The sequence below is a fragment of the Fomitopsis serialis genome (genome assembly GCF_022376445.1).
Source record: "Fomitopsis serialis strain Sig1Antser10 chromosome Unknown B0H18scaffold_138, whole genome shotgun sequence".
NCBI classification, from domain to species: domain Eukaryota; kingdom Fungi; phylum Basidiomycota; class Agaricomycetes; order Polyporales; family Fomitopsidaceae; genus Fomitopsis; species Fomitopsis serialis.
Genome location: NW_025955098.1, coordinates 68,199 through 92,043, shown reverse-complemented (window position 1 = coordinate 92,043; position 23,845 = coordinate 68,199). Strand labels below are relative to the sequence as shown.

Below are 23,845 nucleotides of genomic sequence, written 5' to 3'. Positions count from 1 at the left end.
CAAACTGACGAAGACGTACAGAGGAGCTGGCAGGAGCAGCAGGGGAAGGACAGGGAGGTGCAACCACCAGGTGAGCTGCTGCATACAGTACGATGTTACGTCCTGTGAGGTTACTGAGACCTCATTGCACAGACAAAGGCCCTGAAGATATTGAAGAAGCGCCAAACCCATGGGCACCGTTCCAGTCCGAGATGGACTGGAGGTTCGCATCGTGGGCAGTTCAGGAGGGCCTAAGTCAAGGCTCTGTAGACAGAGTCTTGGAGATACCGGGGGTGAGTAGTATTGCGTTGCAGCTCAAGCTGTATGTACTAACTCATTTTGCGTCTGTGGCGCCCTAGTTCCAGGAATGACTAGGGCTGTCTTATCACAACTCACGAGCCCTGCTTCAGCGAGTGGACTCGCTTCCAGAGCACGCCGAATGGAAGGAGAGGTGGCTCACCTTCAAGGACCGACCCAATGAGCGACATCTAGTACAGTTCCGGGACATAATCGAGGTGATTTGAACGTTGTTGGGCAACCCTGCCCATGCAAATCAGATCGTTTACCGTCCAAGACGCATATTCAGTGACACCTCAAGAACCAATCACATCTACCATGAGATGTGGACTGGACGTTGGTGGCATGCTGTGCAGGTGAGCATTGCTTTTGCTGTACGTCAGTGAATGCACCGATGTTTACCTTGTTGTTTGTCAGAGTCTCTTGCCAGACGGGGCTGCTGTTGTGCCTGTCATAATTGCTACAGACAAAACCCAACTAACACAGTTTTCTGGCGGAAAATCTGCCTACCCTGTCTATATGATGCTAGGCAACCTACCGCGCGCTCTGAGACGCAAACCGTCAGAACACACGTGTATCCTCATCGGATATCTCTCCGTGGACAAAATCGAATCGGATGGTATTACGAAACACAAGCAACGGGCCCTCGCGCAGCAACTCTTCCACACGTCCGTACGTGTTATCCTCGAACCGCTTGTTGAAGCTGGAAAACGTGGGATCGATGTGACCGGTGGGGATGGTGTGGTGCGCAGGGTGCACCCGATTCTAGCCGCGTACGTCGCTGACTACCCGGAGCAATGTCTCGTTACATGCTCAAAGTACGGGACTTGTCCGAAATGTCAACTACCGGAAGACAAGCTTGATTCACCCACTCCTGGCACATCTCGAACATCATTATGGACCCTGGACGTTCTGCACCTCGCAACCGATACCAGCGGCGGAAAGAAGGATTCTCCTGCGTACGCTCGAGCGTGCAATGAGCTGAACGTGTGCGGTTACGTCGTACGTCCATTCTGGCGCGACCTACCGTACACCACCATTCACACCTGTATCACCCCCGATGTTCTGCACCAGTTATACCAGGGCGTGTTCAAACACATAGTCCAGTGGTGTACTGAACTGGTTGATGAACAGGAGCTTGACCGTCGCATTCGATGCCTACCGCCTGCCTACGGAACTCGTCATTTCAAGAATGGCATTTCCGCTCTATCTCAGGTCTCCGGTACTGAACGCAAGTATATGGCGTGTATCCTCCTTGGATGCCTGGTTGGAAAACTCCCTCGGAATGCAATCATTGCATTCCGATCCATCCTTGATTTCATCTACCTAGCACAATACCCCACACACAACAACACCACCCTGCAATACATGGAGGATGTGATCGCGATTTTTCACAAGAATAAGCAAGTTCTCATCAATCTCGGTGTTCGAGAACATTTGAACATCCCTAAGTTCCACTCTCTTTTACACTACGTGGACTCGATTTGCCTGCTAGGTACAACCAACAACTACAATACCGAGGTGTTCGAACACCTGCATATCGACTACGCTAAGAATGGCTGGAGAGCCTCGAATCATCGGAACACCCGCCCACAAATGGTGACCTGGCTTGCACGCCAGGAGAAGATGGTCATCTTCAGCTCGACCATGCATAGACGACTCGAATGGCGCAGGGACTACCGAGAAGACGACAATGACGATGATGATGTCGATGAGGCGCGCCCAGCTGTAGAACACACTGGCAAGACGAGCATCAAACTGCCGAAGCATCCAACGGTTCCCATGCAGTCCCTCGATCGAATTGAAGAGAGACACAACGCACCTGGGTTCAAGAACACACTAGCACAGTACATCTATACGCTCAAAAACAATCGACGTCTCACCCCTGTTCAGCTTCATACAGCAGTATCCCACATGCCTTTCGATCGTGTCGACGTATTTCATGGGTTCAAGTTCGCGCCCGAACCGTTGACAGATGGCAAAAACGAGACCGACGCAGTCAGGGCGCGACCTTCATTTGGAGAACAAACCGGTCGATTTGATACGGTGGTGGTATTACAAGATGAAGAAGCTGAGGCTACTGGGCTACAGGGTAAGTATGTTTCTCAGTTGTTGTGTCGAGGATTCTTACTCATATCATGGCCACCATCAGGCACGAGAATTGGACGCGTTAGAGTCATATTCAGACTTCCAGAGCATATTACAGACCCGCGCACTCGCGTTCCCTTGAGCGCCCCAGCATCATGGGCAGAACAAGGGCCATTGGCCTATGTAGAGTGGTACTCCAAGCTCTCTTTGGCTGCTGACCCTACGCATATGATGTATGGGGTCAATAAATCCCCATTGCGCTCAGATGGTAAGCCTGTTGCAGACATTGTTCCCCTCAGTACTATACGGCAATCTTGCCAGTTGATACCTGTGTTCCCTGGTTCTGTAGGTGATAAGGCTGAGCAATTACCTACTGATTGGAACACTAATACTGTACTGGACACTGCATCTAAATTTCTACTTAACAATTGGGCGAGTTCTTACGCATATCAGACTCTGTGGTAGTAATTCATGCACATAGTAGATCTTGTATTTGGGGCCTCAAAGTGAATTTGAGTGCGAACACCGATACTCGGAATCTTGTGTGACATAAACTCACTTCTGAGGTGTCGGCTTAAGCAAAAGCCAGCGGACTGATGTGCCTTCAGTGACCCAAGGCCCATCTTAAGTACTCTAACGTGTCTTTTGGGTATTCCGGTGCATATATAAGAGTATAAAGTCCAAAAACGTACCCAATGTTCTTGTAAAGACCACTTAAGCTACTTGCTGGGGAGTGGGCCATGTATGGCAATACGATCCCAGTTGTGTTGTCTGTGTCTTTTGTTTTCTGGTTCATCAAATTATCACTTCAAGCTCACTTGTCAATGATTTGTGTATTATGTATTGATACATACTAGTCTGTGAGACTAACTTCTGTGCTTGACTAGACCAAGCAGTTGTCAAGCTTTAACAATAATACTAACCTTGCACCAGCCAAATTTTATTCATCAGGGAGTATCATAGTAGTAACAGAGATGTTTACATTCATATGGCTCAGCTCATCATCCTTAATGTGGTAACACAAATCCTGAGTCCTAAGTGTCCTAGACAATCCATAACATTTCCAAAAAAATTATTGATTCCAGGTAGCTATGCCAATATTGCTATACAGCCATTACCCAATGATATGTGCAGTTGCACAGTTGCTCTTGCCTAACTGTAGCTAAGCTGTCCTGTTATATCATGTCTGGGATATAATGTACTGTCTCAAACACTGAACAATGATACCACCTCAAACTGGCAGACTTTTCTATTACGTAATCTGTGTAGAGCATGCTAATGAATGAATAATGATAATTATTAGAGTTCATTGTACCATTTGAGCTGGGTAGGGAGTCATATACTTCCCTACAAATTGTTACTATACTGGCCTAGACCTTCCCAATGTCAAAGTCTGTTCAGGTTAAGTTTGGTACATTCATGATCCTTGTTCCTGAATTTTAGCTCATGCTGTGGAAAAACAGTCAGTCACATGGCCAAGATACAGTATACTGGAATTCTCATCTGTATTCCTCCTCATCACTTGTCCCAACACCATTCCATAGCATGTCTCTGTCACTACAGACATATGTAACAAGTTACTAGCAACAATCTGACCCAGACATTGTTACAAATATTCAATGGAGAGCAAGAACCTGTAAATAAGAATTATATCATCAACATCACTGTTTTTTTCTTGCACAATAGCAGGCAGTCTGCATAAGTCTTTCACTCCTTCAGATGGATCAGCTGTAGTCCAGAGCTTTGGGTGAGCAAAATGACCACATATGTCATTCATTAGTACTTCATTGATTTTCTGGAGTTTGGGATTTCTTTCTGAGCCTACACAAGGAGGTTAAGTGGCCTCAAAATGAATATCCTGCACATGTTCATGCTTTGTTCCATATGAAGGCTATGGAAATTATGAGGAGGTCTGTGAAGAAGCTATCACACAATCATGATTACTACTACATATGGCAGGTGCCCTCCCAATTGGCAATCTCACACTGGGCAATGCTTTGTGGGCCTAGTCAGCATACATGCATTTTATGTGTCCTGTGTCCTGTTCTTGAAATGCTATTGTGAGACATTCAAAGTTGCTAATGCTCCTTCTCATGGATTACAGTGCTTTATGTGACCCATTTTGCATCTTTCCATAGTTATTGGCCTTTGAAATTTTCTCAATTGTGCTCTCTGTCTGTATCAATGACAATTAGCACAGTATGCATTCCTACACTCATTGGCACAGGGTGCTATGTAATGCAATTTCTGGGGAAAATAGTAGACCCACTCTGTTGTGATTGTGAGCATATATCAGACATATTGGGAGCACACACATGGCTGTGTCTAGTGATATTGTTAGATGTGCATACTCTCACATGTCAGGCTACATATGTACTGGATACCTCAATGTCATACTGTCTGAATCCTCAAACATCAAACATTGTGCTCTCATCTTGAGCATTCACTCCAAGATATCATAGAGTGGCCACAGGTAACACTCAATGTGGTACTGTTATTATTGTGTCATGAAAGCTGATTGGCAGCCTTGTGGCACCTGTGATTGTAGACAAATTGGTATCATACAATGTTGAAGTACTTTAAGATAGCTACAGAGAGGTCCCCCAGTTTATTGGGGATTTATGTGATTTTTCTGGGCCCAAATCAGCAGGTTTTGTCCTCAGAATGAATATTCTGCGCATTTTGTACTGCTTTTTCGAAGTCACATGACCAATGACGTGGGGTTGCAGCGAAAACACCGCTGCGAGTGTTGCGACCCCACGTCATTGGTCATGTGACTGGCTAGTGGCTATTGTGCCTGTTCTGGTACAAAAGAGACATGTATACAAAGATAGTGATGTGTAGCTAATGTGAGCCATGGAAATGTACATTTCAGGCAAGTTGTGGGAGGGCTTATTGCACAAGAAGTATCACAAAAGCTCACAATGCCCTAAATGGTGAGCAACCTTCCAAATCCAGTAATTCTTCATAAAGTGAATGTCTGGTGGTTCATAAATTGCAGATAAATCAGAAGATATTCATAGAACACTATGAAATGTTTATGACGGATGTGCCATTTACAATATGTTACCATATATGGAATGTAAGCTATAATACCTTGTGCAAGCATGAAATCAGCCAACCTTGCCCATTCTGAGCTCTGTTGTGGCACCATAAAGCATTTTCATGATGTCTGACACACATGGCTACACTGTATAGGTCATGTGCTCCACATCTGGGGTGAAAATAAGCAGTTCAAATTCTGCAAAGTCTCTTGTGTTTTCTTTTGTATTTTGCATTTCCTGGCCTAACTAGCCACTATTGGGGCCCAACAAAATTACTGTAGACTCTATGAAACAAGGGCTACAAGTTGCCTTATAATAGCCATATCCATTTGTGGGTGCTTACTGTTGCAAAAAGTGATTGATTCTATTGGAGCCCAGTGTCGCTGGTGAGGTCACATGCCATGTTCACCACTTTCCATATTGGGCTCCAAGCTAGACGTTACAGGAGTCCCAAGTCCATGGGGAATTGTCAGCCACAGCATTTGTTTGCAGGTGTTGGTGCAAGTCATGTCGTCTGGGAGTCTGAAATTTGAAACTCAGCTAATGATGGCATAGTAAGTGTTACTTATCTTTGATTATGTGGCGCTCAAACAGTCACATGCACTGTGGGCAAAACCTGCCACATTGGGCTCCATGCTAAGTGTTACATTCTCTCCAGTCATAAGAACGATTCCTTCGTACCTCAGGGATCGTAACTGGGCTGCAGGAGTCCTGGACGAATGCAGCTGAAAGAGTACCACATATGCAGAATGTTCCTTGCCCTACTGCCAGTGGTAGACCGGCCAGACGCCGTGACCGTACATCTCCCAGTTGTGCTCCCACCAGCCCGGCTACCACCAGCCCAGCTCACGGTCCAACTCCACGTCCTTGTCCAAGGCAATGTCCTCGTCCTTCTTGTCCTCAACATCAGCCTCCATTGTGTTCTGTTTGTTGGCCCCGCCCACCAAAGTCCCATCCAAGGCCCAATGGACCAGGCACCCAGGTGCTCCCAGCAGCGGGCGGACTGCGGATGACAAGGTTGACATACTTGTCCTCACCGTCCGGCATCCAAAGGATGCTCCATTCCGCGTCCATAACCTTGCGCAGCTCTGGCACGCCAACCGGCCAGAGCCACTTGTACTTGATGAACTTGTGCTTCATCAAGCACATCGTGTCCATCGCAAACTCCCCGTTGGCGCAGTCGAATAGGGCCATGGTCACATCAATGCCAGAGACCTTGAGGATTGGGGGGGCGGTGATCCATCGCGGATTGAACTTGATGGGGAAAGCATCCTCAATCCGCACGGGGAGAAACGATTGCATCGTGGGTTTGTATTGGTCGAAGGAAGTCCACTCGTCTGGGTCCCTCGGCAATTGGTATGGGTTGAAGTACGGGAATACCTGGGCGAGCGCGGGCTGCTGGGATGGCCCAGGTATGGTGCCCTTGGTCTGGAGCCAGTCCAGCACCCCTACAAGGGGGATGGAAAGAGCCCATTCAGTGGAAAACCTCGCTGTTAACGGTACAGCCGGAGTGCATTTTGACCGTTGCAAACGGTAGAGCCGCCTCCGGCCGCAGTAGTCCAGGTCTACCGTTAGCAACAATGCACCGCTTGCAACAGGCCAGCCGGGCTTTTGGCCGGGGTAATGTACCTGTTGTAAACAGTCCGGCTGGATAGGCAACGGTCCGGCCGGACCCATACAACATCACTGCAAACAGGCCGGGTGGAGGGCAGGGTTAGCACATGCAACGGAGCGGCCGGCCGGTCCACGTTGCAAACAGAGCGGCCGGACTCAGGCCCCACCACTTCAAATGTTCCGGCCAGGATAAAATCCCTTCATTGCAAGTGGACCGGCCGGAGTGAAGTCTATCTGGTCCAGAATGGGTTGGCCAGCCTAAACAAACTGACTCCACGAACAGGCCGGCCGGTCAGGAGTTGTCCTGCTTCAAATGGTCCAGCCGGTCACAGCCCCCTGGGGGCTAGTGAAATACTATATGTATTATGCACCTATAGGGTATACCATCATTAGTAGATCACAGCATAATTTTCCCATGACTTAGGGATGCCTAGTGAAGCTGCAAAACACAAAACAGCCCCACTGGCTGGCCAAATTAACTGGCCAGAGATTTCACTCACCCAGGTTTTTGCTTTACTGGCCATAAAATTAGCCAGGTTGTCCCTACAGGGCCAAATCAATAGGCCAGACATTTCAAAACATTGGACGGGCATTTTAGTTCATTGGCCGAAGCTTTTACTTCATTGGCCAAAGCTTTTACTTCATTGGCCGAAGCTTTTCTTCACCGGCCAAAGCTTTGGATTGACCGGCCGAAGCTTCTACTTCACCGGCCGGCAAAAACAGCCGGTGCTCGGCAAAAAATGGCCGGCTGGTGGGCAAAAATGGCCGGCTGGTGGGCAAAACCGGCCAGGCTGTTGAATTACTATATGTGGAAATGTGGTAACGTCTGGAAGCCCTTCATTCATAGAGTCTAGTATTGATTTCCTAGTGTCCAAAGGTACATAGTTAGGCCAGGATATGCGAGACAAGATTTACTCACAGGCTTCTTTGCAAAACATGTTATTCAACTGCTGAAACCAATATTCTTTGCCCACACTGTTTGACTATCTAGAATATGTTATTTCAATGCATAGAGTAGATTCCCAAAAGGAATAGTCTTATTCTTCGAAGCTGAATGCAGAACATGAGATAAGGGGTAAGGTATAGTATACATGTCAAACAATGTTGACTTCCTGCAGCCAATCTACATTCCAAACACAGTTTCACAATCTAGAATGGTTCATACACAAGGAGTGAGTCGTCCAAAGGAATAGTCTTATTCACATGAGCTGAATGTGGTACAGAGTTAAGGGGGTCATGCACAGGCGGACCATCTCCTATGAGGATTGGCCAGCCGGACCATTACCAACAGTGGGTAGATGTTTCTGTGCCATTCTTGATTGCCAAACCTTGTGGGCAAAGCATCTTCAGGATGTGAACACAGTATAACATGTATACCCATATACCCACCCTCACCTTAACTCTGTGCTGCCTTCAGCTTGTGTGAATAAGACTATTCCTTTGGAGGACTGATTCCTTGTGGATCAATGAACTATTCTAGATGGTAAAACACTGTTTGGAAAGAACATTAGCTGCAGGAAGTCAACATGTAGACCATACCTGTATACCCCTTATTTGTTGTCCTGCATTCAGCTTCAAAGAATAAGACTATTCCTTTTGGGGATCTACTCTATGCATTGTGATAACACATTCTAGATTGTCAAACAGTGTGGGCAAAGAATATTGGCTTCAGGAATTGAATAACATGTTTTGCAAAGAAGCCTGTGAGTAGTAAATCTTGTCTTGCATATCCTGGCCTAACTATGTGTTCTTGGAAACTAGGAAATTGATACTAGACTCTGCGAATGAAGGGCTCCCAGACAATACCACATTTCCACATATAGTAATTCAACAGCCCGGCCGGTTTTGCCCACCGGCCGGCCATTTTTGCCGAGCACCTAAAAAGCTTCGGCCAATGAATTAAAAGCTTCGGCCAATGAACTAAAATGCCCGGCCGATGTTTTGAGATGTCCGGCCATTTAATTTGGCTGGTGGCAGCTTCACTAAGCCCCTTTAAAATGTGGGAACACTATGTTGGGCTCCATTAGTGATGGTCTTACATATACAATCATTCAAATCACACTCTGTATCATAATACAATAGGCCGAAGGTTTTTGAATGCCCTCGGCCAGTGTTTTCATGGCTGGCCAGTGAGCTAACAGCTCAGGCAATGTGATAGGGCATGCACTGTGGACATATAATACATGCTACTAGTAGGCTGTTCTAAGGGAGTATGGTCTATTGTTGACTGGCCCAGCCAATACTGGGTCACAATACTGTTGCCCGGCCGGACCATTACCAATGGATGGTGCCACTGCCCGGCCGGACCATTACCAATGGATGGTGCCACTGCCCGACCGGACCATTACCAGTGTGGAGTGCTAGATTATATGGCCTGGCTAGCCTGCTATCAATGTGGAAAAATGGTCCGGCCGCTCCGTTGCCAGCAAGAGATGATGCAACCCCATCAGGAAACCCCCCTGCGCGAATGTGGCGCAAATCAGCGTCAAATCGCCGCAGCCGCGCCTGTCACTCCGAATGGCTTGTAAATCAGTGCAAATGCCTCCCGAACAGGCAGAAATATATTTTCATATACACACACGTCAAAAATTGATGTACATCAGATGCCTCGATTGGCTGTGACTACAATACACAACAGTAAATGTACACACAGCTCATCTCGTCCAGCTTCGCTCCATTGTCTCTCCTCCTGCCCCTGTCGTGATTGTTGTATACTGAATTCGCTCGGACGAAGGAGCCAGTGGTCGCGTCGTGCGAAGACCCTTGTCAAAATCTCTCCACCACCGTGGGTGCACTGCGTGCCTGTCAACTCGGAGACCGTCGTGCATCTGGTCGACACAGTCGCGAGGTGCGGCTATCGCGGGTGTGGTACGTACCACGTGTTGAATGGTATGCGTATCCCGACTACTTGTTGCGCGACGGGTGAATTGTTCGCGGTTAGGCCAAGGGTCCGCGGGTCCACGGGCAGGAAGCAGGTCTGTTGGCAAGTGGGCGCACGGACGAGCGAGCGATCACGTGGGCAATTGTGTGGACGAGTGAGTGGTCAGCCGACCGAGCAGAGGAGAGCGCGAGCGAGGGGGTGCATGCGACGCTGCATGCAAGAGCGCGACGCGCGTGGGCGAGAGCGCACGAGCAACAGGGCGCGGGCAAGACGACACGCGGGCGAGGCAGCAGACAAGCCTGACAGCGCGTGGACGAGGCGACGGGTGAGCAAGACGATGGACAGACGAGGCGTTGGGCAAGCAAGACAGCGGCTAGACAGTAGGAGACCGAGAAGAAGAGCGAGCGAGCCGGTGGGCGAGACGGACAGCAGGCGGGGAAGCGAGATGGCAGGCCTATGTGGCGGCGGGCTGGTGAGACGGCGGGGGCGTGCGACGGGGATAGGGTGATGGCGGGCAAGCGAGATGGCGGGCCAGAACAATGGCCGAGCGAGACAGCAGGGAAACTGACAGGCAAGTTAGTGGGCGAGTAGGTGGGCGAGTGGGTGGCCAATGGGCAAGCAGGTAACTGACGGTACGTCGTGTCCTGCGACTTCCTGAGTGCATGTGCTGACTACGTAACTTCCACGCTTGCATCATGCCCGTTCAGGCGATGCGGGTGGGTGGGTGTAGCGCGCTCGATGGTACGCGTCGCACGTTCACTGAGCTCGAAGCCATGGGCTTGTACGTGCGTCCCGTCGCCTGATAGAGCAGTCAGTAGCTCGTGCAAGACGGGCCGTGTTGCATCCGTCATGCCTCACCTGTCCATTGACCACACCTCACTACCATCCGATCCCCAGCCTACTTCAGGACTCACTAGAGCACGCGCAGCTCGTTCGCACAGTGGCCGAACTCGGAGTGCACCGTCGGTGACTGAAGACCTATTTGCTCATGGGTGTGTTGCGTGGCGGCAGGTGTGGCAATGCATCGTCGAAGTTGGTGCCAGGGGTCGTCCAGAGCTCTATCGGAGCTGCTCGTCGTAAAGGAGCTCGACAGGGAGAGGGCGGGAATCGAGTTGGGCGAGCCTCGAAGACGATCAGCGCAAATTCAGCGAGTAGACTTAGCTTATTGGTCGTGAGCGTACCAGTGTTGTGGCAGCATAGAACGGTGAGCAGCCTGAGCAAGGGATTAGCCTGAGCAAGGGAGCAGCGTGAAACGAAGTCAGACAAGTCGCAATATGCCTGCCCTGAGTGAAATCGGTCACATGACTCACCTGGCCACGTCGCACATCCAGTCGTCGAGCAAATTTATCTGTCCAAAGCGATCGTGTTGGGGTGCCGCAGGAACTCGACGAGAAGACAAGACGACGAAGGAGCAAGGAAATTCGAAGAGCAGAAAGGTTCAACGTTCAGAGGTGAGATCGTTGTCCTTGCCTACCTGACTACCCTTTTACATGCCAGCATTTTCTCCCGCCCGTGCGCCTGCCCAGCGGTCTGCTGCCTCTGGCACCCACTCTATGGCACGCTCCCTCGCTCGCTCTCTCACGCCAGGCTGCCCCTTCGCATACGGCCGTCTGTGTGCTCATCTGCCTTCTCGTCTGTCCGCCCGACTACCCGCTTGCTCTCGCATCCGACTGGCCGTCTGCCTATCTGCTCGTCCACCGATGCAGATAACCACGACCACGCATCAATGCCACTCGGGCCGCCCCACAGCCCGAACACGAGTCCGAGCGCGCAAGTGCAAGCCCGAGTGCAACAAGCGCAGAGATAGAAGAGAGGCGTATGCGAGAATGAGTGGGAATGAGGGGCAGGAGCATTGAACGAAAGGAAAACACAGCCACGAAAAAAAAAAGCGTTGAGTAGCATACCTACTGAAAATTTCCGTCCACTTCTTCTCGCCCATCTGCTTGCAGTGTCGCGACGGCGGGCGTGGACAACGAGCAGACGTCGGGCGCCGAAGACGAGCGGGGATGACAAGCGGATGACGAACGGACGACAGGGAAGGTTGTGGCTGGCGAGGGCGGGCGAGGGCGAGAGTCCCCTGGTGAGTGCAGATGCATGCGAACGAGCCCACTAACGTAGACACAGAACACGGCATGGTGCGGCGCGACGACCGCGAGCACTCAGGGTCAATGCATCGCGTGCAGGCACGGGCGACGGACAGATGGCGGGCGGACGAGTGGACGAGGGGCGGGAGAGTGAGCGGGCGGGCGGGAAGTCAAACGGGTGAGTGGGTGAGCGGGTTAATGGGTTGACGAGTGTACTCGCGGGTGTGTCGCTAGGTGGACGAGTGCGCAGGTGGGTGGACAAATGGCAGACGACAGCATACGCCACCCGCGACCGTGCTGGGCGATTGCCCAGCACGCACGCACGGCCGGCGAATGCACGCGCACGTGGATGGACGAGCCAACAAACGGGTACCGGGCAAGCAGACAAGCGGGCAGGAAGACGGGCAGACCGGCGGGCGATAGGGTGTGAGCGGATGAGTAGGTGAGCAGGAAGACGGGTGGGTGCGCGAGCCGGCAAGAGGGCAAGAGGGCGAGAGGGCGAGAGGGCGAGAGGGCAAGCACACGGACATAGGGCGCGGATGACCACCACGCGCACGGTGACAGCAAGCGCGCTGGGCAAATGCCCAGCACGCAGACATGGCCGACCGATGAACGGGCCGGCGGGCGAGCAGGCGACGGTACACACGCCAACCGCGAGCGCACTAGGTGAATGCCCAGCACGGGAGCACACGGCCGACGAACGGACCATGCGCGCATGAATAAAGGATGCCAGTGGGAGACTGATGGGAGTAGGGTGGACGTAGTAGCTAAGCGTGTAAATACGTGCAATACAATGTGAATTGAAGTACCCAAATTGTATGGCCGAGCTAGTATTTCCTTGCAATTCACAGCCATTGGATGTGAATTCACGCAAATTCGAGCGAGGGAATTGGGGGGGTCAAGTAAATGGGGTCTCCAGGAAATTTGTGCAAATTTGTGCAGATTTCCACAAATTCGTGTGGGGTAGGTTTCCTGATGCCGGCCGGTCTGTTATTAGCCAGGGAGCATGTGCTCCGGCCGGCCCATTGCAACTGGTGAACTATGCACTCCAGCCGGCCCATTACAAATGAAGGATCCCATTTCCTGGCTGGTTCGTTACCATAGGAGAAAGAGTATCCCGGTTGATCTGTTACAATTAAAACCCCTCATTTCCCGGCCGGTCCGTTGCCAGCAAGACACTAAATGGCCCCCCTGTTCAGACAGAAAATAGGTGCCCTAGGGATACACCGGCCAGACCGTTTGAACTGGTTTGAGATACACTCGGCCAGCTTGTTTGAAACCAGTCCGGCCGGCCTGTTTGCAACGAGGAAATGACAGCTCCGGACGGAGGCGGCTTTACCGTTTGCAACAGTTGAAATGCACTCCGGCTGTACCGTTAGTATCGAGTAGGTACCACTGAATAATGTGATGGAAAGTGTCGTCAGTGCTGGTTGAGGCAATGGTTTACGTTCAGGTATGTGGTAACCCTCACTGATGTTGGCGCGCTCACTGAACACCGTGTACAGAACGGCTATACACCTGTATCTGTTCTGCTCATCGGCAAAGTCAACGCGACGGGCTCGGAGATTGTGATACCGGGACTGTCTGAGCAACCGATGCTCGCTCAAATGTTCCCAAAGCTGAATGAATTCAAGCCACGGGAGTTCCCAACATACACTGAGATGCTCGAGCCGCGAGTAATGACCTTCAACCATTACAACGTGTTGACGCAGACATTTGAGCTGTTGTGTCTGCACCAGATGTTTCCAATCTGCCTCCCCCTCCCCCTGGACAACATCCTCGTCCTCAAAGATTTGACGGTGCAGCTTACGCTGTATTCCCAGAACTACGCCACGGGGGAACAGCCCGTTCATCCGATGTGCTCGATGAAGTATAACTTCATCGAGCTGAATTGGATCTGGCCTGTAGGCCTGGGGAAGTGTCGCGAGATCATGGAGGCTAAATGGGCCGTGGTGACGAGAGAGGCTCCGATGGGCATAGGGGCAGAGCGGGCACAAGTGGGGGAAGTGGGCTGTGTTGTGAGGACTGCAGCGGAAGGGAGGGAGGGCCGCTTCAGCGTAGACAGAGCATAGATTTCTGCAATGACTACTGGAAGTAGGGGACAGTTCTGATTGTGTATTACGGTGTATTACTTGCTATTGATGCCAGGCTTCTCATATTCTACAATTTCTGAGGACTCATGAGCTGAACAATCTCCTATGAGTGGCCAGCGATATTGGCGCTTAAGCCCAATGAAAAACGCACCTGCCCGGGGCTGCCCTGGGCTGCCCAACCTGCCCATAATGGGCCGATGTGCCCGAATGTGCCCCGACCTGCCAATGACATCAATCGGTGTCGTGGATAACAGCCATTTATGCTAGGCTGTTGTTCTTAGCACCTGCTCTCTGTGTAACACATTGGCATGCGGCCCCAAGCTGCCGCACATCGCAATCCATAAGCTCGCTGTGCGCACTAAGTGATTTTGCTGTGTGCTCCACTCAGGTAACGGTGTGCATTTCTTGTTCATCCCAGTGTCGCTGTCATCTAAGCATCATGCCCTCTGCCGTCTCTTCCATCGCGGCTCGGGATCATCTAAGGGGAAGCAGAAGGCGACTCAGCTGGGTCCAGATGAACCAGAGAAAGCCTACACATGTGACTGCGCTCAGCGTTGTGGATCAACGCCAACTCCGGTCAGTAAATCTACATATCATGCACACAAGGACTTTCGAGTCTCTCGCATACAACCACCTCTGGCCCTGCAACCACTGGATTCACACTACTTCTCTCCCAGGCAAATGCTCCTCGCACAGTGCTCCAGTGGCTGGTCCTTCACGAGAACACGGTTCAGGCAATCACCCTACAGGGTCAATGGGACGAAGTGCAAATTCGGTGAAGTGGAACGACTACAGCCCGACATCCAGGATAGCCATCTAGGGAAACGAGCTAATATACGCGCACAGAGACGAGGTGTGTCGCCTCCACTTTACCTTAGTACCTGAGCATCATTTTGTAACATTGTATAACAGATCTCTGGCGGATAGCTCCTGCAGCTCATGGATCGATGACTCCAAGGAGCCTGAGATCTCATCACAAGGTATAATTGACGACAAATATCTTGATCTGTAATGCTCATAGACACCGTCTAGGCCAACTCGGTGTCGCCGAAGCCTCCCAGGCTGCATGTGACAGACAATCAGTGAGATCACTCTCTTGATAGATGTGGTGACAAGCTGAGTCTCACATGAAGCTTTAGGCGAGCAGGTCAATGACTGTTCTGCTAGTAGCTCATTGATTCATCCACAAATGTGACGCTGCGGCAGACGTGGCACCCGACTCGGAGTCTGCGGAGCAGATAGAAGGTGAGCATTTACTTTCATGTGTTGTTAGCAGCCCAGATACTGACAGTTGATGTTCGTGCAAAGCGGGAGAGGAGGTGAACTTGGACCGCAGCACTGAAGGCAGTGAAGGCATACCCTTGCGCGGCCCTCTCAGCGCCGGTTCATCAGTATCGCTCCTGAGAGCCGATCCAGGAAGTCTGGCCGAGATCTCAGCACAAGAAGCCGAGGTTGCAGAACAAGAACATGCACAGCCTCCCACGAATGCCACCTCGGGCGGTTCACACCCAGATTCTACTGCTAGTGACTCGGACATGGAGGACTTGACACTGCCTAGTACCATCCACCTAGAGGATCTCCGCCGCACAAAAGAGATGATTGATCTTCTACGACAGGCGACTCTTGAGACGACATAGACGATCCCGCTCTCTTGGATACCCTGAGAAACCCCCTCACGACTGTCCTGATCTGGATGACCCGGTGCTTGTGCTCTCGCTCGAGGTATACCTGGCTCTGGATAACTGCGCGCAAGTCATCTATGACAGTGTTGGAACACTTTGGCACACTGTCCCCCCAACATCAGATGTACTTGTTCCACCGCATTCGACAGGTTGCCACCAATCTCACTGGGATTCACGCCATCAAACACGATATGTGCCCAAATGGGTGTCTCACTTACACTGGCCCCTTTGCCCACCTCGATAAATGTGTGATGTGCAATGATCCCACTACCGCGATGAGCTACTGAAGGGCAAGCGGGTCGCACAGAGCAGTTTACCACTATACCGATTGGCCCAATGATTCAAGCCATGCGCCGTTCTCCGGAGGGTGCTCAGGCAGCCAAGTATCGTGCAGAAGCGACTCGGGATGCTCTGCGGATGTTGGACATGCATGGTGATAGGCTACCTCTTCTATCTGACTTGGTTCATGGCTTTGACTATCTTGCGCGTGTCGATGCTGGTGATATCAAAGACAACGATACTGTCTTGATCCTCTCGCTCGATGGTGCACAGCTCTATGCCAACAAGGTCATGGATTTCTGGATGTATATACATCTGGGTGATCTGTGACTACACCCCGACGTCAGGTATCGCAAGACACATGTACTCCCAGGAGGCTTCATCCCGAAGAAACCTCAAAACATAGACTCGTTCGTGTTCCCTGGAATTCGCCATGTGGCTGCACTCATGCGCAAAGGGCTCCGGCTCTGGGATGCTGAGCGAGCCGCACAATTCCTGTCCGACCTTTTCCTCTTGTTCGCCATGGCTGATATACCTGGAATGGCCTACCTCAGTGGCTTAGTGGGACACTCGGGCGGTCTGGGTTGCCGACTGTACTGCGCAACACGAGGTGGCACAAGCCTGGTGTCGGACATTATTATCCGCGACTCTGAAGCCACATGGATACGATGTTGATGGCTCCAACCACGCAGACATCAGCCTTCGTGCACCTCTCAATATGGTGGAGGCATCGCACCACTATGCAGCGAACCTAACACGCCTAATGGGCGCGAAAACCCAACGCGAGTACGCCAAGCTCCGCCTGGAGACTGGAATTGCGAAGCCAAGTATTCTTATGGGTCTTCCAGCTCGACAAACACTAGGGATCCCAAACATGTTCCCTGCCGATATCATGCACCACGGGAGCTTGAACATACCTGATCTCCAGCTGAGTCTGTTCCGCAGGACAATCCAGTGCGACAAGAACAACAACAAGGCTTCTTGGGACTGGGCAACTTTGATCACGTGGAAGAAGCATGGCACAGCTGTTGCGGTGATGACCCCATACCTCCCTGGCTCCTTTGGCCAAGCACCACACAATCCAGCAGAGAAGATCTCAAGTGGTTACAAGGCCTGTGAACATCAGCTTCATCTGTACGGGATGTGCCCAGCTTTGTTCTATCAGACAGTACCTCTGGACTACTGGCACACTTCACGAAGATGGTCTCTGGCTACCGGATGATTGCTGGTCATGAGATAGCTTCGGAAAACTTGGTCTTGGCACACGGGCAGCTCGTGACACGGGCAGAGGAGTTTGAGAAGAAGTACTATCAACGAAAGCCGGAGCGCTTGCACTTTGTCCGTCAGAGTGTCCATGGCTTCACCCACTATCCCTCCGAGACAGAGCGCTGCGGACCATATGCGAACTTCTCTCAGTGGACCTTGGAGCGGACGATCGGCAATCTTGGCGGAGAGGTGCGGCAGCACTCAAACCCCTTTGCGAATCTCGCTGAGCAGGGCTACGCCGATGCCGAGTCAATGCATTGCGAGCAATGTATCCTGAATTTGGGAGGTGGAGTCAATACCAAAACGTGCAATTGATCTAGGTGACGGCTACTCGCTGCGTCGTGCGAAGGACAAGACTGACAACAGCGTCACGGAGGAAGAGGCAGTCGCGATCATCGCATTTCTGGATGAGCACAATATCCCCATGGACAATTGGGAAGAGGGTCCATCCATAGTTCAATGGGCTCGACTGGTCTCCCAAATGGGCAGGTTGCTCGTTCTCTGTGGAAGGAGCACAAGTGACCTCTGGACCGCCTGCGCATTGCTCGTAACGTCAAGGTGTGTATTCGAGACATCAATTCACAACGTGGATGGGATATCCAGTACAAGGGCTCATAGACTGTTTTAGATAACCGAGAATGGGCAGATCAGTATTGGGGAAGCTTGCTACTTCTTTCTTCTCAAACTGAAGAGACGAGCATCGCCCTTGCAGTCGTACACTTGTACTCAGATCCTGATGCTGACTTGCTACGACAGTCACATGGAACTCTGTACTCATGTGTCCACGATGACACATGCCCTATCCGCGTCGTAGAGGCCAAACATATCACCTCCGTGGTGGCGATGATCCCGCACCGCAGCGCATTGGACCATACAGCAAGGACTTGGAGGGTCGGTATTTCCTCGTGGAGAAGCTGGGTCTTGAGAGGTACCACAATCCACTTGTGAATATGCCAGACGATGAAGATGAGGACGGAGAGTAGTTAAAACTAGTATTAGGCCAATGAGCTACATATCATGTACAGATAGTATTTTTGACCTGCTCGCTTTCGGACGCGGTTTGGGTGCGAGCAGTCGTGTGAATCTCAATCACGTGGTTGTATCCTTGCGAGTTTGCAGCACCAGCGATGCCGCGGCGCCTTGGGTCCTCCTCCATTGAGCGGCGATATATGTTGCACAGGTAAGTCAAAGTTGGCCTTCTGATGTCTATTAATCCTGATTGTGGTGCATCCAGGCATGCATGAGCTTAGCCGGTTTGAACCGCAACACGCTGGGTTTGGATCATCGGTCATGCAGGTTGCTAGGTCACTGCGCTGCGTTCAGGCTGGCTTGTAGACAAGCAGCGCGGGGCTTCATTCTGACCCTTCGGGGATGAATGCTGACCTCCCTCTTGGGAGTTAGCCAGACCACTGCCGTGATCATCATCATTCACCTCGCTCGCCAGCGACCTGCGCAACACCGCCTCTAATCCTCCTCATCGCTGTTGCCTTCTTCCTGTGGTGGATCTGTTGCCACGCAGCGCCGCAGCTGAGGATACTCGCCTGGCTAAGCCGGCGAGCGCTCCCGCTGTTGGCTTTTGCATCGCGCAAACGACCACCCTCGAGCATTCACATTGCGCAAACGACCACTCTCGAGCACTGCCTACTCTGCATTTACCTGCACCACAACTCGTGCAGGGTTTACCGCGCCCAGTGCCCTTGCCACCACTGGCCAGTTGCTGCATATACCGAGGCCCCCACCAGTTGTTGTGGCGAGCAGCTGCGTTTCGGCGCGCACCATCACTTCCGAAACTCTCCCCGTCCCGCTCTTCCGCGGCGAAGCACGCCAATTCAACGCGCACGTGTGAGTTGTGCATTCATGCAGCCGGCACAATTGATCTTGCAGCCAGGGATGGTATTCCCGCGCGTGCTGGACGTGCTCTGGTGCCAGCCCCCGCGCAAAACCCTCACTCGTGCACACTCGCACCGTTAGCGATGCCCAAACGGGCTCGCACACGTCCGTCACCACGTCCGTCACCAAGCCCGCAAAGCCAACCAATGGTGCATGGTGTTTCAGCCCGTGCCCATCTTGATGACAAAGATCTGTCTCCGTTGATGGAGCCTAATGAGTGGGAAATCACATTTCGAACGGTCCACCCGGAGTGCATTTGGCCCGTTTCGAACGGTGGACCCGGGCTCGGCCGGAGCACTCCGGGTCTACCGTTTGGAGCGGCCGCCGCCAGCAACGAACCGGCCGGAGGAAGGGTGGTGGTTTGGAATGGTCCGGCCGGAGTGTTGGGTAACGTTCCGGCCGGAGCTCTGGTGAACGTACCGGCCGGAGGCCTTGAGAAATATGGGTTTCCTACGGTCCGGCCGGACTGTTATCCAACGTCCCGGCCGGAGCTCTGGTCAACGGTCCGGCCGGAGGCCTCGAAAGATTTAGGCTTCCTACGGTCTGGCTGGACACATACCCAACGTTTCGGCCGGACCTTTGATCAGTGTTCCAGCCGGAGGCCTCGAAAATTTGGGCTCTCAACGGTCCAGCCGGAGCACTCAGCAATGGTCTGGCCGGAGCACTCAGCAATGGTCCGGCCGGCGCACTCAGCAATGATCCGGCTGGAGGCCTCCAAAGATTTGGATTCTCAATGTTCCGGCCGGGACCGGGGTTGGTTTCTAACCTTCCGGCCAGACCCCAGATGAAACAGTCCGGCCAGGCAAAATTCCACCTTCCAAACATCCGGCTGGAAGCCTTGCGGAATCTGGGCTGTAAACAATCCGGCCGGGCTAGTTTGTAATCATCCAGCCAGCCGGACCCCAGATGAACAGACCGGCCGGGCTTCTCCAAAACCAGCCAGACCCCTCAGAATTGATCTGCCGGTGATATAACAACAAGAATTGTTAACCCCCAAGCTCAGCTGGAAAATGACCAAGGTTGTATCAACCAAGCTCAATATTTAACCACCCACCGAGCTCAGAGTTGAACCACCGAGCCCAGAGATGAGCCACCAAGCTCGGTATCAAACCACCGAGCTCAATAGTGAGCCACTGAGCACAGTATTGAACCACCGAGGTTAATCAGCTAGGCTCGGTGGCCGAGAAAAATTGGCCGGGCTCGGCGCAAATGGCCGAGGCTCGGGCCGAGGTTTCGAGCGCCGAGCTCGGTGAAAACCGCCGAGGTCAGTATCAAAGCATTGAGCTCAGTGTTAAGGGGCCCAGTTAAAGGGCCGAGCTGAGTGTTCAATGACCGAGTTTGTTGTTGAAGCACTGAGCTCGGAAATGGCCGAGGTTAAACCACCGAGCTCGGTGAAAAACAGCCGGGCCGTCAGATTGCCATATAAGGAAATTTGGTATCATCTGGTAGCCCTTCATTCACAGAGTACAGTATATGTTCCCTAGTGTACAGAAATGCCTAGTTAGGTCAGAGAATACAAAATAAAAAATGCTCACAGGCTTCTCTGAGAACATACTATTCAACTCCTGAGGCCAGTTTTCTTTTCCCACAATGTTTGACTATCTAGAATGTGCTATTTCAATGCACAGACTACATCCCCAACAGGAATAGTCTTATTCTTTGAAGCTGAATGCAGGACAAGAGATAAGGGGCATATAGGTATGGGATATGCATGTCTGACTTGAATGTTGGTTCCTGCAGTCAATATTCTTTCCAAATAGGGTTTCACCATCTAGAGTGGTTCATTTACTCACATGGAGTAAGTGCTCCAAAGGAACAGTCTTATTCACACAAGCTGAATGCAGTACAGAGTTAAGGTGTCAAGGGTGGAGTGGGATACATGTGAACTATGTTTACTTTGTAAAGCCAATATGCTTTGCCCACAATGTTTGACAAACCAGAATGGCTTAATCCAACATGAACAGCAAAGTCCTCAAGAGGAATAGTCTTATTCTTCCTAGCTGAACTGAGCATGGAGCTAAGGGGAACATGCATTATTGTGTCATGATGGGGCCTGCTTTGAATGATTGTCTGTATCAAACTGTGATGCGCACTGGCCACAGAAACATCTCTCCATTGGTAATGGTCCGGCCGGACAATGCTCATTGCCAATGGTCCGGCCGGCCATTGCTCGTAGCAAACGGTCCGGCCGGTGCACTGTCCTAGGCCAGCAAGAGCAAAATGCAACACATCTGTCCAATGTATAGACTCTTCAGCTATATCATGCATGGATACAGAAGTGATGATCAGCATTGTTCAAATTGAGTGATACTCATATGAGACCAGATTCCCTTAACTCTGTACTGCATTCAGCTTGTGTGAATAAGACTATTCCTTTGGAGGACTCACTCATTGGGAGGAAATGAATCATTCTAGATAGTCAAACACTATTTGGAAAGAATATTGGCTGCAGGGAGTGAACATCATTATCCAACATGTATACCCCTTATCTCCTGTCCTGCATTCAGCTTCAAAGAATAAGACTATTCCTGTTGGGGATGTAGTCTGTGCATTGAAATAGCACATTCTAGATAGTCAAACATTGTGGGAAAAGAAAACTGGCCTCAGGAGTTGAATAGTATGTTCTCAGAGAAGCCTGTGAGCATTTTTTATTTTGTATTCTCTGACCTAACTAGGCATTTCTGTACACTAGGGAACATATACTGTACTCTGTGAATGAAGGGCTACCAGATGATACCAAATTTCCTTATATGGCAATCTGACGGCCCGGCTGTTTTTCACCGAGCTCGGTGGTTTAACCTCGGCCATTTCCGAGCTCAGTGCTTCAACAACAAACTCGGTCATTGAACACTCAGCTCGGCCCTTTAACTGGGCCCCTTAACACTGAGCTCAATGCTTTGATACTGACCTCGGCGGTTTTCACCGAGCTCGGCGCTCGAAACCTCGGCCCGAGCCTCGGCCATTTGCGCCGAGCCCGGCCAATTTTTCTCGGCCACCGAGCCTAGCTGATTAACCTCGGTGGTTCAATACTGTGCTCAGTGGCTCACTATTGAGCTCGGTGGTTTGATACCGAGCTTGGTGGCTCATCTCTGGGCTCGGTGGTTCAACTCTGAGCTCGGTGGGTGGTTAAATATTGAGCTTGGTTGATACAACCTTGGTCATTTTCCAGCTGAGCTTGGGGGTTAACAATTCTTGTTGTTATATCACCGGCAGATCAATTCTGAGGGGTCTGGCTGGTTTTGGAGAAGCCCGGCCGGTCTGTTCATCTGGGGTCCGGCTGGCTGGATGATTACAAACTAGCCCGGCCGGATTGTTTACAGCCCAGATTCCGCAAGGCTTCCAGCCGGATGTTTGGAAGGTGGAATTTTGCCTGGCCGGACTGTTTCATCTGGGGTCTGGCCGGAAGGTTAGAAACCAACCCCGGTCCCGGCCGGAACATTGAGAATCCAAATCTTTGGAGGCCTCCAGCCGGATCATTGCTGAGTGCGCCGGCCGGACCATTGCTGAGTGCTCCGGCCAGACCATTGCTGAGTGCTCCGGCTGGACCGTTGAGAGCCCAAATTTTCGAGGCCTCCGGCTGGAACACTGATCAAAGGTCCGGCCGAAACGTTGGGTATGTGTCCAGCCAGACCGTAGGAAGCCTAAATCTTTCGAGGCCTCCGGCCGGACCGTTGACCAGAGCTCCGGCCGGGACGTTGGATAACAGTCCGGCCGGACCGTAGGAAACCCATATTTCTCAAGGCCTCCGGCCGGTACGTTCACCAGAGCTCCGGCCGGAACGTTACCCAACACTCCGGCCGGACCATTCCAAACCACCACCCTTCCTCCGGCCGGTTCGTTGCTGGCGGCGGCCGCTCCAAACGGTAGACCTGGAGTGCTCCGGCCGAGCCCGGGTACACCGTTAGAAACGGGCCAAATGCACTCCGGGTGGACCGTTCGAAACGGTCAAGTTCCACTCAGTAATGTGGTTGATGGTGGCACCTCGCGCAGGCCCCATGCTAGTCACCGCGGTCGAGTACGGCGCCTTGCCCACCAGTCTGCACACCCCACCCATATGCCTGCATGCCGCAAATGCCTGTGTGTTCGTCCGCGCACTCTGCTTGCCCCTCTGGCCCACCACTTTCCCGCCTTCTCGCGCCCTCACATTACCGCTATCTTGTACCTGCCCTTTCGTGCTCACACACCCGACTTCTCGCGCACGCGTGCGCTCCCCGCCATCTCGCTGTCCTCCTCGCCAGCCATCTCGCTGGCTCGCCATCTCACTCTTAATCTCTGCCATCGACGCTGCATCCTCTGCGTACCACCGGAAGCACGCAAAAGCAAAGAAGGTCGCGAGCCTAAGCAAAAACCACCCACACCTCTCGCATGCACCGTCTTGTACGTGCTCATATACTCGGCCAGCTGGCCACCGACTCACCCACGTGATCCGCCCAGGCGACCACCTATGCATCCCTCGTTCGTCTCGATGAGCTCTTCGGCTTGCCCTTTCTCAAGAACATCTCCATCATCGTTGGCCTCTCCGTCGGCTGCATCGTCGCCGGCGCCACGGGCTGCATTGACGGCTCCTCAATCGTGTCCGTGCCCGGCATCACGTTCTTGTGGGTGAAGACGTTCAGGATCCGGGTACAGCGTCATCGCCGTCACACGC

The 23,845-nt window shown here is 51.9% G+C and overlaps 6 protein-coding genes across 6 annotated transcripts; 5 read left to right on the top strand and 1 right to left on the bottom strand.

Moving 5' to 3' along the window:
- Window positions 1-92: 92 nt before the first annotated feature.
- B0H18DRAFT_885983 (uncharacterized protein) lies at window positions 93-338 on the top strand (the record flags this gene model as incomplete). Its single annotated transcript, XM_048041097.1, has 1 exon — window positions 93-338. One exon carries the CDS (start codon window positions 93-95, stop codon window positions 336-338), a length of 246 nt encoding a protein of 81 aa, XP_047887092.1.
- Window positions 339-6,238: 5,900 nt separating this feature from the next.
- B0H18DRAFT_959355 (uncharacterized protein) lies at window positions 6,239-7,960 on the bottom strand (the record flags this gene model as incomplete). The annotated part of the gene is made up of 5 exons (XM_048042810.1): window positions 6,239-6,411; window positions 6,446-7,037; window positions 7,523-7,565; window positions 7,663-7,813; window positions 7,942-7,960. The coding sequence occupies 5 exons, from the start codon at window positions 7,958-7,960 to the stop codon at window positions 6,239-6,241; spliced, it is 978 nt and encodes a 325-aa protein (XP_047887091.1).
- A 1,796-nt stretch (window positions 7,961-9,756) lies between these two features.
- B0H18DRAFT_1041878 (uncharacterized protein) lies at window positions 9,757-10,491 on the top strand (the record flags this gene model as incomplete). The annotated part of the gene is given in 3 exon segments (XM_048030602.1): window positions 9,757-9,844; window positions 9,864-10,228; window positions 10,367-10,491. Coding segments are annotated over 2 exon segments (453 nt in total), but the record flags the coding sequence as incomplete, so codon positions are not given.
- A 2,934-nt stretch (window positions 10,492-13,425) lies between these two features.
- On the top strand, window positions 13,426-14,059 carry B0H18DRAFT_1124954 (uncharacterized protein; the record flags this gene model as incomplete). The annotated part of the gene is made up of 2 exons (XM_048034939.1): window positions 13,426-13,440; window positions 13,493-14,059. 2 exons carry the CDS (start codon window positions 13,426-13,428, stop codon window positions 14,057-14,059), a joined length of 582 nt encoding a protein of 193 aa, XP_047887089.1.
- Window positions 14,060-14,519: 460 nt separating this feature from the next.
- B0H18DRAFT_959352 (uncharacterized protein) lies at window positions 14,520-15,717 on the top strand (the record flags this gene model as incomplete). Its single annotated transcript, XM_048042809.1, has 5 exons — window positions 14,520-14,656; window positions 14,758-14,933; window positions 15,113-15,148; window positions 15,287-15,325; window positions 15,389-15,717. 5 exons carry the CDS (start codon window positions 14,520-14,522, stop codon window positions 15,715-15,717), a joined length of 717 nt encoding a protein of 238 aa, XP_047887088.1.
- A 393-nt stretch (window positions 15,718-16,110) lies between these two features.
- B0H18DRAFT_1124953 (uncharacterized protein) lies at window positions 16,111-18,775 on the top strand (the record flags this gene model as incomplete). The annotated part of the gene is made up of 7 exons (XM_048034938.1): window positions 16,111-16,360; window positions 16,415-16,594; window positions 16,734-17,156; window positions 17,207-17,575; window positions 17,628-17,865; window positions 18,122-18,286; window positions 18,709-18,775. 7 exons carry the CDS (start codon window positions 16,111-16,113, stop codon window positions 18,773-18,775), a joined length of 1,692 nt encoding a protein of 563 aa, XP_047887087.1.
- Window positions 18,776-23,845: the final 5,070 nt, after the last annotated feature.